The sequence below is a fragment of the Nerophis ophidion genome, linkage group LG25, assembly GCF_033978795.1.
Source record: "Nerophis ophidion isolate RoL-2023_Sa linkage group LG25, RoL_Noph_v1.0, whole genome shotgun sequence".
NCBI classification, from domain to species: domain Eukaryota; kingdom Metazoa; phylum Chordata; class Actinopteri; order Syngnathiformes; family Syngnathidae; genus Nerophis; species Nerophis ophidion.
Window position 1 is genome coordinate 15523470 of NC_084635.1, and position 13326 is coordinate 15536795.

Here is a 13326-nt window from a genome sequence, read left to right on the forward strand (position 1 = left end):
TTCAGCGCCTCTCCCGAAAATCTCCCGGGACAAATTTTCTCCCGAAAATCTCCCGAAATTCAGGCGGAGCTGGCGGGCACGCCCCCTCCAGCTCCAAGCGGACATGAGTGACGTGTCGACAGTTTGTTTTCACGTCCGCTTTCTCACAGTATAAAAAGAGCGTTTTGTTTTTTTTCAAGTGGGTTTATTGTTCGGCGGTTTCATTAAAGTCCTCCCAGCCCGGTAATAACAAACAACAACAGCAGTCACATTTTCGTCTACCATAAAGCGGTTCGTCTGCCGTGAGCTCCAATGTTGTGAACTTGTCACACTCTTAAACAGGACAATACTGCTATCTACTGTACATAGAATAGAATGTACTTTAATTCAGCACCACAGTTTGCTCACAATAAATAATGATAATGTAATATGTATAATATATGAATATAAATATATTCTACATTTAAGTGCAGTCAAGGAACATATGCATTATACCAATGGTTCCCAAACTTTTGCAGGCTGGCGCCCCCTTGGCTCCCCAGTGAATTCCTAGCGCCCCTCACCCCCCCACCCCCCCACCCCCCCACAGACACATATGGAAACAAACACCTCTTTCTTGATATTTGGTATGCTGCAATTTGAAAAGAGAAAGGTTAAACACAAATGTGTATTTCACAAATAAAACCCAATTTAGTAAACCAATTTATTTTTTAGCAGTTTTAACTGTTTCAGCAACATAGAATGGTAAATAAACATTCCACCAGTAACCTTCATTGTCTCACACTTAATATTAATGGGATGGATGTGCTTGGTGCAGGGACATAAGCTTCTCAACATCAGGCTGGAACTCACTAAGAAGAAGTCGTAGATCCCCGCGGTCAGTAATTTTCAGTCGGTTTCTTTGCTTGGAAAGAAGCAAGGCGACTGCACTGAAGCCCCGTTCTACTAAATATGATGTTGGCGTGTGGTAACCAGACCCTGATGCGTCATCCACTGACTCGTCCTGCTGCACGTGTTGTGTACAAATCGTCAAACAAACGTTCGAACTTCTGACTTAGGACTGCCGCCCCCCTACCGCCCCCTTCTTCCTCACTGCCCCCCCAGATCTTTCCACCGCCTCCAGGTGGGCGGTACCGCCCACTTTGGGAACCACTGCATTATACAGTCTGATGGCTGTCGGTATGAAGGACCTCCTGTGTCGTTCCGTGTTACATTTTGGGAGTCTGAGCCTTCCACTGAACGTGCTCATTCTCTCCGCAAGGTTCGAGTGTATTAGGTGGGAGGTGTTGTCCATAATGGCTAGTAGTTTTGCTAGACTTCTTCCCTGTCAGGGAGTGTAGCTATGGCTAGTAAAAAATAGTGACAGAGAATAGAAGAAAGATGGACATTTCAACCCTTAACTCAACAATGAGTAGATGAGTGTTATGTGTGTGTATATGTGTAAATAAATGAACACTGAAATTAAAGTATTTCTTTTAGTATACACACACACACATACATAAATTTTCCTGAAGGAATCAATAAAGTACTATCTATCTATATATTAAATATTTGACTCTTAACCAAACCCCCAAGCACACTCCGCACTCCACCCATGACCACGGCCCGCACTCCACCCACGACCACGGCCCCCACCTCCTGAAATCGAAGGTCTCAAGGTTGGCAAGATGTGTAAATCGTAAATAAAACAGAATTCAATGATTTTCAAATCCTTATCACCCTATATTCAATTGCAAAATATAAGCTACTTAACGTTCAAACTGGACAACTTGTTATTTTTGCACCTTTGGAATTTGATGCCTGCAACATGTTTCAAAAAGCTGGCACAAGTGGCAAAAAAGACTGAGAAAGTTGAGGAATACTCAGACTTATTTGGAACCTCTCACAAGTGAACAGGCTAATTGGGAACAGGTGGGTGCCATGATTGGGTATAAAAGCAGCTTTCATTTGTCTCACCGCGGTGAGGGATGTCTTGTCTTTTTTCCTGGCGTGTGAATTGCATGTTTTAGTTTGAAAAGGTCACTTCCCCTTCCTTTTGTGTCATCAGGCAGACGTCATCCCTGATTGTTTCCACCTGTTCCCCATTACCCTCATGGGTCTTATAAGCCCACGCCTCCCTTTGTTCTGTTCTGTTCCAGAATTGCTCGTTTCGTGCCTCTCTAGCTTCATGTCCAAGCCTTGTCTCGTCTCGCTTTTGATTATCCTGATCCTGAATTCCCTTGTTGGCATTTTCAGTTTCCTTTTCTCCTCCTAAGCAGAGTAATTTTTGGTTGTATAGTTTTGCAGTAGAATTGGTGAGTTTCTTTATTTTTTCTTACAGTTCTTTTTCCTCAATTTTTTGAGAGACATTTTTTGTTAACTATTTTTCTAGATAAGAAACTTAAGTTTTATAGCCATTGTTTCTCCCTCCTTTGGAGCTTTTGTTATTGATACATTTTATTATATCCTGCGCTACTTATAGTTCGCTATTGATATTTTTTGTTTCCTCCTTTCGGAATGATTTTCGTTTGATCCTTTTTTGTGGAACCTTTTTCGCGCAGTAGTCAGATTATAGCCTAGTTTGTATTGCCCTGACTCAGGAGGTGAAAAATAGTTGTCAAAATAAAAGCCTGTCGGATTTTTCCCTTTTCTGCATCTGAGTCCTATTTTTTACCAAGTGTGACACCATGAAATGCTCAGTCATTCACAAACAAGGATCACTTTGTGAACAAATTTGTGAGCAAACTGTTGAACAGTTTAAGAACAACATTTCTCAACAAGTTATTGCAAAGAATTTAAGGATTTCACCATCCAGGGTCTCGGGTGAAGGTAATGTAACCTTTGTAAACCGGACTTTCAAACAAAGGATGGCAAAACACCGAGTTGTAAACAGTTTAAAAACATTTATTTAAACCCCAAAAGTGTCAGAGAACAATAATCAACAGAAAACCAAGCACCAAAATCTGCAATATTAATAAATGAGGTAACAGTATAGTATAATATAGTACAGTGGTTCTCAAATGGGGGTACGCGTACCCCTGGGGGTACTTGAAGGTATGCCAAGGGGTCCGTGAGATTTTTAAAAAATATTCTAAAAATAGCAACAATTCAAAAATCCTTTATAAATATATATATTGAACAAAATATGAATGTAAGTTCATAAACTGTGAAAAGAAATGCAACAATGCAATATTCAGTGTTGACAGCTAGATTTTTTGTGGACATGTTCCATAAATATTGATGTTAAAGATTTTTTTTTGTGAAGAAATGTTTAGAATTAAGTTCATGAATCCAGATGGATCTCTATTAAAATCGCCAAAAAGGGCACTTTAAGTTGATTACTTCTATGTGTAGAAATCTTTATTTATAATTGAATCACTTCTTTATTTTTCAACAAGTTTAGTTATTTTTATATCTTTTTTTCCAAATAGTTCAAGAAAGACCACTACAAATGAGCAATATTTTGCACTGTTACACAATTTATTAAATTAGAAACTGATGACACTGCTGTATTTTACTTCTTTATTCCTTTTTTTCAACCAAAAATGCTTTGCTCTGATTAGAGGGTACTTGAATTAAAAAAATGTTCACAGGGGGTACATCACTGGAAAATGGTTGAGAACCACTGATATAGTACAGTGGTTCTCAACCTCAGTGATGTACAGGGTGAACAATTTCAATTCAAGTACCCTCTAATCAGAGCAAAACATTTTTTCAAAAGAGATAAAGAAGCAAAATACAGCACTATGTCATCAGTTTGATTTATTAAATTGTATAACAGTGCAAAATATTGCTTATTTGTAGTGGGCTTTCTTGAACTATTTGGAAAAAAATTTGAAAAATAAACAATTCAATTATAAATACAGATTTCTACACAGAAGTAATCGACTTAAATTGCTCTCTTTGGGGATTGTAATAGAGATCCATCTGGATTCATGAACTTAATTCTAAACATTTTTTCCCAAAAAAAGAAATCTTTAACATCAATATTTATGGAACATGCCCACAAAAAAATCTAGCTGTCAACACTGAATATTAATATTAAATGTTTTCGTTTTACAGTTTATGAACGTACATTTTGTTGCAGTATTATTCAATAAATATATTTATAAAGGATTTTTGAATTGTTGCTATTTTTATAATATATTTTTTTTAAGTCTCACATACCCATTGGCATACCTTCAAGTACCCCCAGGGGTACGCGTACCCCCATTTGAGAACCACTGGTATAGTATATAGAGTAAATATATATTCTAAATATGAGGTGGCGACTTGTCCATGGTGTACCCCGCCTACCGCTCGTGTGTAGCTGAGATAGGCTCCGGCACCCCCTGCGACCCCAAACAGGACAAGCGGTAGGAAAAAGATGGACGGATGGATATATACTAAATCAAATTCAAAGTCGCATGTGTTAAATCAAATATAGGCCTGAATCACATATTAAAACTGAATCAAATAACTTCAAAAATCAGCTAATTAAAAAGATAAATTATTCATTATAACAAATGCATTCACAATCCAATGTCAACAGTCAAATAAGTCGGAGTAAAGAATTTAATAATCAAAACACATTTGGCAAAATCAATTAGCAAAGCAACCAAACCTATTTAACTGGTTACAACACAACAGAATCTCATTTTCAAAATACTCACCTCAGTAGATGTTTGGTAATGCATGGAGATCTGAGTTCCTGCTCAGGACAGCCAACCTCCTCTGGTAGTGGCAGACTGTCAGAATAATTGCATTTTCCCACTTAAATACCCGTAGCCCCTCCCACTAGCTGGGACCAATTTGACAGGGGGGATTAAGAATTCTGTTTTTTTGTAAATACACCATAAATAAACCATCACAAGTCAGTATTTGAGCTTGTAGATCAGTCATTTTTGCTACAGTGGATTCAGGCTTGGAGATCATAACTTTTAAATGTCCCAGGTCCTTCTCTAACACCCAGCTTTTGAGAACCATGGTTTGGCCTGAATTGGGCCTAATCAGTGAGGGCAGGTGTGTTTACTTAGATCAGGGGTCTGCAACCCAAAATGTTGAGCCATATTGGACTAAAAATACAAAAACAAATCCGTCTGGAGCCACAAAAAAATAAAATGTGAAGTGAATTATATTTATATAGCGCTTCTTCTCTAGTGACTCAAAGCAGTTTACATAGTGAAAACCCAATATCTAAGTTACATTTAAACCAGCGTGGGTGGCACTGGGAGCAGGTGGGTAAAGTGTCTTGCCCAAGGACACAACAGTAGTGACTAGGATGGCGGAAGCGGGGATCGAACCTGCAACCCTCAAGTTGCTGGCACAGCCACTCTACCAACCGAGCTATACCGCCCCGCAAGCCATAATACCTACAGATAGTGTCATGAGATATAAATTGAATTATGAGGACTTAAAGGAAACTAAATGAGCTCAATTATAAATATATTTATTGAATAATACTTCAACAAAATATGAATGTAAGTTCATAAAATGTGAAAAGAAATGCAACAATGCAATATTCAGTGTTGACAGCTAGATTTTTTGTGGACATGTTGCATAAATATTGATGTTAAAGATTTGTTTTTTTTGTGAAGAAATGTTTAGAATGAAGTTCATGAATCCAGATGGATCTCTATTACAATCCCCAAAGAGGGCACTTTAATTTGATGATTACTTCTATGTGTAGAAATCTTTATTTATAATTGAATCACTTGTATATTTTTCAACAAGTTTTTACTTATTTTTATATCTTTTTTTTCCAAATAGTTCAAGAAAGACCACTACAAATTGGCAATATTTATAAATTACACAATTTAATAAATCAGAAACTAATGACATAGTGCTGTATTTTACTTCTTCATCTCTATTTTTCCAACCAAAATGCTTTGCTCTGATTAGGGGGTACTTGAATTAAAAAAAAAACGTTCACAAGGGGTACATCACTGAAAAAAGGTTGAGAACCACTGGCATAAAATTTTGAGTTTCGAGTCATTTCAAGTCCTTTTAACCACGGACTAATATATTTACATGGACTGTGTATGCTTTTAAAACGCTGTATTTATTTATTCATGCGCACAACGCTAAAAGTTTGGTGGACAAAAAATGACCGAAAAAGAAGTGGCATAAAACACGTCTTAGAAAGTCGGAGAAAGTTATACATGTAAACAAACTACGGTGAGTTCAAGGACCGCCAAAATTAGTAGGACAAAACAGTGCTCACCAAATACTCGAATCAGTGAAGCATGTTTAAAGTTAACACCTAGTAAGTCTCAAGTCTTTGCCCTCAAGTCTCGAGTCGAGTCAAGACAGGCAAGTCCCGAGTCAAGTCCAAAGTCAAGACTGGAAAGTCTCAAGTCAAGTCCCAAGTACTCGAGTCATTACAAGTCCTTTTAACCACGGACTAAAATATTTACACGGACTGTGTATGCTTTTAAAAAACGCTGTATTTATTTATTCATGCACAACGTTAAAAGTTTGGTGGACAAAATGAGACGGAAAAAGAAGTGGCATAAAACACGTCTTAGAAAGTCGGAGAAAGTTATACATGTAAACAAACTACAGTGAGTTCAAGGACCGCCAAAATTAGGACAAAACAGCGCTCACCAAATACTCGAATCAGTGAAGCATGTTTAATATAAACAATCTGCTTTATAGCAATTAGGGAGGTTTGTGTCATATTTGTCCTCCTACAGAAACCATATTAAAACAAAAAGTATGTTTTTTTCCCCCTCATCTTTTCCATTTTTCATATATTTTTGAAAAAGCTCCAGAGAGCAACTAGGGCGGCGCTAAAGAGCAACATGTGGGTCCAGAGCCACGGGTTGCCGACCCCCGACTTAGAGAAAGCCGTCAGCCCCACCCTGACTCTTCTAGCCACCAGTTTAGAGGCTGTGATTTGTTTGTTGAGTGCATGCTTTTCACTGACTAAAGAGATTAAATTATTTGTTGTTTGTCCATGTTGTGCTTCCTAACAAATGTGCACGGTTTGAGAAGAAGTTAAGGGCAAACAGTGACAGTGTTGTCACACCGCCACCCTCCTCTCTAGTGACAGCAAGTTCAGAGAGACGAGACATGTAGTTGATCCTGATCAATGCCTGGTGGTCCGTTTCCAGATCAAAGGTCCGTACGAGAAGCCAATAAAGTAGTCAGTCCAACACCCACTTTATGGCAAGATAGTTTCTCTGGGATGCAATTTACAGTTCAGATTGAGAAGCGGTTGTCCCTCGCCCTCCTTTCCTCGGGCCCACACCGGAGGCACTAACTTGAACAAGGAATCTCTGGTTGGGGTCAGGACTTTGTAAGACCGGGGAAGAGCATAGAATAGCTTTGACCTTCGTGAACGCAATTTCACATAGTTTTGTCCATTTGACTGGATTAGAGGATGCTTTGGTTGTCAGCTCGACTAGAGGAGATGTGATGGTAGAGAAGTGGGGCACAAATCTTCTGTACCACCCGGAAAGCCCCAAGAATGACCGGACCTGTTCTTTGTCCGAAGTCTAGGACTGTCTTCGATAGCCTTCACCTTGTCCACCTGAGGACGTATCTGCCCATTCCCAAGATGGTAACCTTGGTAGTGCACCTCTGTTGCGATATGTTATTTTTCCACTTGATGGATCATTTCCAGACCACCCATCCATCCATCCATTTTCTACCGCTTATTCCCTTCAGGGTTGCAGAGGGCGCTGGAGCCTTTCTCAGCTACAATCCCAGAGTACCTGGAGCCATACTTGCCAACCTTGAGACCTCCGTTTTCGGGAGGTGGGATGTGGGGGGCGTGGTTAAGAGGGCAGTAGTATAATTCACCAACGCGAGTAATTCATATATATATATATATATATATATATATATATATATATATATATATATATATATATATATATATATATATATATATATATATATATATATATATATATAAGGTTGTATGAAATACTTTACTTTCAGTGAATTCTAGCTATATATATTTATTTTATTTTATATATAAATAAAATAAATAGTTGAATTTCCGACGGCACCTATCAAATACACAGTAATAAAAACACAGTTGTTCTACTAACTGTACTGTGCTTGCTGGTTACTAAAAAAAACACAACACTTACCTTTCACTATTTGAGTAACCTTTGTTCTGCCATTTGCGTATTGGCGAGCGATCTCCGAATCCGGGAACATCCTTCACGGATTTGTTGTAGACATCTGCAAATGAGAACTGGATGTTGTTTCCAGCTATCAGCATAGCCATCTTTGTCTCAGCACAAGTTACACCATCGGGTCTCCATTTTGCAAGGTGAGCCATAATACCGGGTTGTGAACGATGTTGTGTGCTTTGCTGACCGTTCATGGCTGAGTATATCCGTTCACCATGTTCAATGGAGAAGTCTGTTCTACAAAATTTACAGGCAACATACCCCTTCCCCTTTGAACTCTCCTGGATAAACTGAAATTCTTGTTTCCATTCGTTTTGGAACTTGCAAGCGTATTTCTTCATTTTGCTCGTTGACGGTGTAATATATTGGGTTGGAGTCAATAACCAGGCGATGTAATGAAGTTACGTCTCTTTACTGTGGGCTTCAGATCAGACTGTGTATTCCATATGTTCCTTGACTGCACTTAAATGTAGAATATATGTATAATGTATTTATATTATTCATATATTATATATTGTATATATATTATATATATTAATTATTATTATCATTGTTTATTGTGAGCAAACTGTGGTGCTGAATATCCCCCAGGGATCAATAAAGTACATTCTATTCTATTCTATGTACAGTAGATGGCAGTATTGTCCTGTTTAAGAGGGTCACAACATTGGTGGGTCTGTTCTCATGGAGGTTGAGGGGGCGCGGCTTCTAGCTCCGACTGAATTTCGGGAGATTATCATGAGAAAATTTGTCCCGGTAGGTTTACGAAAAAGGCGCTGAATTTCGCGAGTCTCCCGGAAAATCCAGGAGGGTTGGCAAGTACGCCCGGAGCCTTCATAATGTAGCTTAATCTATAGAAGGGGTAGGGAACCTATGGCTCGCAAGCCAGATGTGGCTCTTTTGATGACTGCATCTGGCTCAGGTAAATCCGAGCTGACATTGCTTGACACGATAAGTAATGAATAAATCCACTTGTAATCACAGTGTTAAAAATAACGTTCAAAATATAAAAAATGTTCATGCATTTTTAATCCATTGATTGATTGATACTTTTATTAGTAGATTGCACAGTACAGTACATATTCCGTACAATTGACCACTAAATGGTAACACCCGAATAAGTTTTTCAACTTGTTTAAGTCGGGGTCCACGTTAATCAATTCATGGTCCATCCGTTTTATACCGCACCTGTTCAAGAAGTTGTGTTAATGGTAAGAAGTTATTTATTTATTATTGGTTAGTGTGGGGATTGCCCTCCTGGGGGGTTGTTCGGACCACCAAGCACCGACATGAGAGCCTGTTTCAGGGTTACAATATAATTGAAAAGACTTTATTGTCATTATATTTGCATATAACGAGATTAAAGATTCCAACTTAAGGTGCGGTTTTGGGAACAAATATGGGGTAAAATAAATAACACAAGAGGTAATAAAGGAAAAACTAACAATTAAAATAAACAGACTACTATCCAATAAAAATAACAAGCAATCCTGTACAATATACAAAACACTATAGAAATACAAAATACTGTTCAATATACAGAACAAGACAAAAGATCCCGAAATAATAAATAACAATCAGTGTCGGACGTATTGGTTAAAATAATGTTTTATTTTTCAACAAGTCCCTCAGTTTCTTTTCAGCAATTGTCTTTTTCTCTTTCGTTCTCGCTCGCACTCTGGCTCCAGCCCCAACCCCGTTTCTCTCCTCCTGGCTGCTGCTTATAAACAGAGGGACAGGTGATTAGATAACAAGGCCCAGGTGAGCCCTCTACGCACCTGTCGCTGATTTCGAGGCCGATTCTGGCAACACCCCGCTTCGCTGCAGGCGCGCATGCCACGCCCTCTCCACCGTTAGCTTCAGAATAACAATGTTATTACAAAGAATATGAGACTTATTATACTCTAGAAATGTTGGTTTTATTTAAAAATGCACGCGTTTTGTTGTGTTCAGTGTTAAAAAAAAATATATGGCTCTTACGGAAATACATTTTAAAATATTCTGCTTCTTGGCTCTCTCAGCCAAAAAGGATCCCGACCCCTGATCTACACTATCTTAAATCAAGGACTCCGCTGCTTCTCTAGCTATTTCATCATTTGAGTGTCTACGTATGAGACACACCCCCAGTTTCTATTTCTATGTGTACTGATCGACATGTTTATAAGTGTACATGTGAATTTGTCAGGTGCGAGTATGGGAGATCCCAGATGGCGGTCTGAGGCGAAACATGACCGAGGCGGTGCTGGAGCTGTACGGCCACAGCAGACGCGTGGGTCTGATTGAGTGGCACCCCACTAGCAGTGGCATCCTCTTCAGCGCTGGCTACGACTATAAGGTAACACTTCAGCAGATCCCTGCTTCACTTCCTCCCACAGTCGAAAAAACAGAACGTTTGGTAACTGTAGACTCTGAAATGTTCACAGGTGTGAATTCGGAATCAGCGATATGGCCTAAGATCTATATCGTGATATGCATTGCAGTCTATTGCGATATTGATATATGTTACAATATATTATTTGGTATCCATCCATCCATCCATTTCCTACCGCTTGTCCCTTTTGGGTTGGTGGGGGGTGTTGGAGCCTATCTCAGCTACATTCGGGGTACGCCCCGGACAAGCCGCCACCTCATCGCAGGGCCAACACAGATAGACAACATTCACACCCACACTCACACACTAGGGCCAATTTGGTATATAAATGATCATACAACAATTTCAAAATGGGTTACAAAGTCTTCTAATTTAGCTGATGACATCTGCGATGAGGTGGCGACTTGTCCAGGGTGTACCCTGCCTTCCGCCCGATTGTAGCTGAGATAGGCACCAGCGCCCTCCCTGCGACCCCAAAGGGAATAAGTTGTATTATTTCCTCAGAACTATTATTAATCATGTCATTTTACTGTTTACTTTTGGTGACTTTTTGCTGTGACATGTTTCTATCTCTGCGATGAGGTAGCGACTTGTCCAGGGTGTACTCCGCCTTCCGCCCAATTGTAGCTGAGATTGGCACCAAACGGAATAAGCGGTAGTAAATGGATGGATGGATGTTTCTATCTACACTTCTGTTAAAATATTATAATATTTTTCTGTTGTTTGATACTTTAAATTAGTTTTGGGCAATACTGCACGTTGGGGTATTGAATATCAATCCAGTACCAAATAGACACAGGGGCAGCATTGGCCATACCAGTGTTGATACTGATACTTAAAATTTTCTAAATCAGTAAATAATTTTTTTTCGGACAAAAACAGTGGAACTATTAATATCTATTGAATATTTGACTTGTGTTTTTTGATGTTGCTCTGATTTAAATCCCTTCGGTTTTTGCCTCCTGTGTCCACAGACTTATCTCCCGAGTTTGTAAACAATAACAAAAATGACAAAAGATGTTTTGATATTAAAACGTTTTGATCTATCCACTGTTGCATCCGTCATGCCTGGTAATCAGTTTCATGTTTGATCATGTTTTGTTTTGTTTTTTGGACTCTTGTTCCCCGTTTTGCACTTCCTGGTTTTGTTTGTTTCCATGCCAACCTATTAGTTTCCACCTGGTCCCCCTAGTCACTCCCCGATCCTGAGCCTCTCACACCTGTTTCCAATTACCACAGCTACAATTTAAGTCATTTGCTTTCTGTTCATCGGTCTGGGAACTTTGCTATTGCATTCTGCGACTGCATTCTGCTGTGCATACTACTTTACCTACCTTGCCTTGCCAACCTTCATGCCTTGCCACGCTGCTTATTGTTTCGACCACGCCACGTAAGATTTTGTTTCGTTTGTATATAGCCATGTCATTGAGCTTGTTTTAGTTTATAGTTCATTGTTATTCATGCCATCGAGCAAGTGTTTTTGTTTCCTGTTTGTGTTTCATAGCCTAGTATTATACCTCCTTGTGAGCGCCCTTTGTTGAGTTATTTTTGTATTATAGTGTATAAATATATTAATCATGTATCTTAACTCACGTCTCGCTCGTGCAAATCATCCTGTGCGTCGAAGAAGCAAAATAAATCCAAGTCATAGTCCTGACAGCATCCACCTGATGCCTTACTTGGTATTGTTACTGATAATTTGAATCGATCTGCCCACCTTTGTTTACATTCAAGAGCTCTAGCTTAGCGGTTAGCATATCCTTCTATAATGTGTAATGTGGCATGCTTAGCTAATCATCATCCTCCTGTGATGACGTGTAAAAAACATAGTTTATTAACCGCCCTGGATGTAAGGATCGCTGATTTAGAAATGGATTTGCGCTGCAGAGGGACATTAGCCATTAGCAAGAATGCTACATTATGTTGACGTGTTTGTCCGCTTTTTGCTGCTAAAATTTGGAGGACACTGCTTGAATTTATCATGTCAACATGCAAGATCACGATATAACGGTAGTATGACAAGCTCTATCAACAATACAGTAATTTGACTACGGGTGTCATGACGCGGAGTCGAACCCGCGTTTCCTCGGTGGCTGGAGCTGCATGCGCCTATGCTGACAACGCGCTCAGGTACGCCCTCGCTCGTGCTGAGCGCAGCACGGCCACTAGAGATACGCGGATTGTGGTCTCATCCGCGGAGTCCGCGGATAAACCGCGGGTCGGGCGGGTGACATGACGAAAAAATAGATTTTAAATAGATTCGGGCGGGTGGCGGTTGAACCATACGGAAATATTTAATATATATAGTTCGGGGATCGGCAAACTTTACCACTCAATGAGCCATTTTGACCCGTGTCACAAAGTAAAGAAGACAATAGGAACCGCAAACATTCTCGCGAATAACTGCTGGCTGTCACCCAGATAACGAGAATAAGGGCGTGCTACGAAGCCATTGCCTTTAACGCCTTCTACAACATGTACAAAATGCTTGCCAGTCCAGCAACATGTTGTATGTGGCTTCCGCAGACACACGCACACGACTGTAAGGCATACTGGGTGATACAGAGTACACTGATGGTTGTCATATAAACAACTTTAACACTCTTACTAATATGCGCCACACTGTGAAGCCACACCAAACAAGAATGACAAACACATTTCAGGAGAACATCCTCACAGTAACACAACATAAACGCAACACAACAAATACCCAGAATCCTTTGCATCCATGACTATTCCTGACTATATTATACACCGCGCAAGCACCAAACCCCGCCCCCCGTGCGTCGGTAAGGTGGGCAGGGTTGGGGGCGAAATGTGTTTGTAATTCTTGTTTTGTGTGGCTTCACATTGTGGCGCATATTAGTAAGA

At 39.7% G+C, this 13326-nt stretch overlaps 1 protein-coding gene and 1 long non-coding RNA gene across 7 annotated transcripts in view; one reads left to right on the forward strand and one right to left on the reverse strand.

Moving 5' to 3' along the window:
* The window catches only part of coro2ba (coronin, actin binding protein, 2Ba), a 158077-nt gene that overhangs the window by 105467 nt on the left and 39284 nt on the right, over positions 1–13326 (forward strand). For all 3 annotated transcript variants that reach the window (XM_061887642.1, XM_061887641.1, XM_061887640.1), the window contains one exon: positions 10270–10419. In XM_061887642.1, the coding sequence (XP_061743626.1) occupies positions 10270–10419 (150 nt within the window). The remainder of the gene's footprint in view (positions 1–10269; positions 10420–13326) is intronic.
* The window catches only part of LOC133543155 (uncharacterized), a 144855-nt gene that overhangs the window by 90618 nt on the left and 40911 nt on the right, over positions 1–13326 (reverse strand). The window contains exon 3 of one of the 4 annotated variants that reach the window (XR_009804332.1): positions 8040–8133. The exons of the other annotated variants lie outside the window; for them this stretch is intronic. This is a non-coding gene — a long non-coding RNA (uncharacterized LOC133543155). The remainder of the gene's footprint in view (positions 1–8039; positions 8134–13326) is intronic. 4 annotated transcript variants of the gene reach the window in all.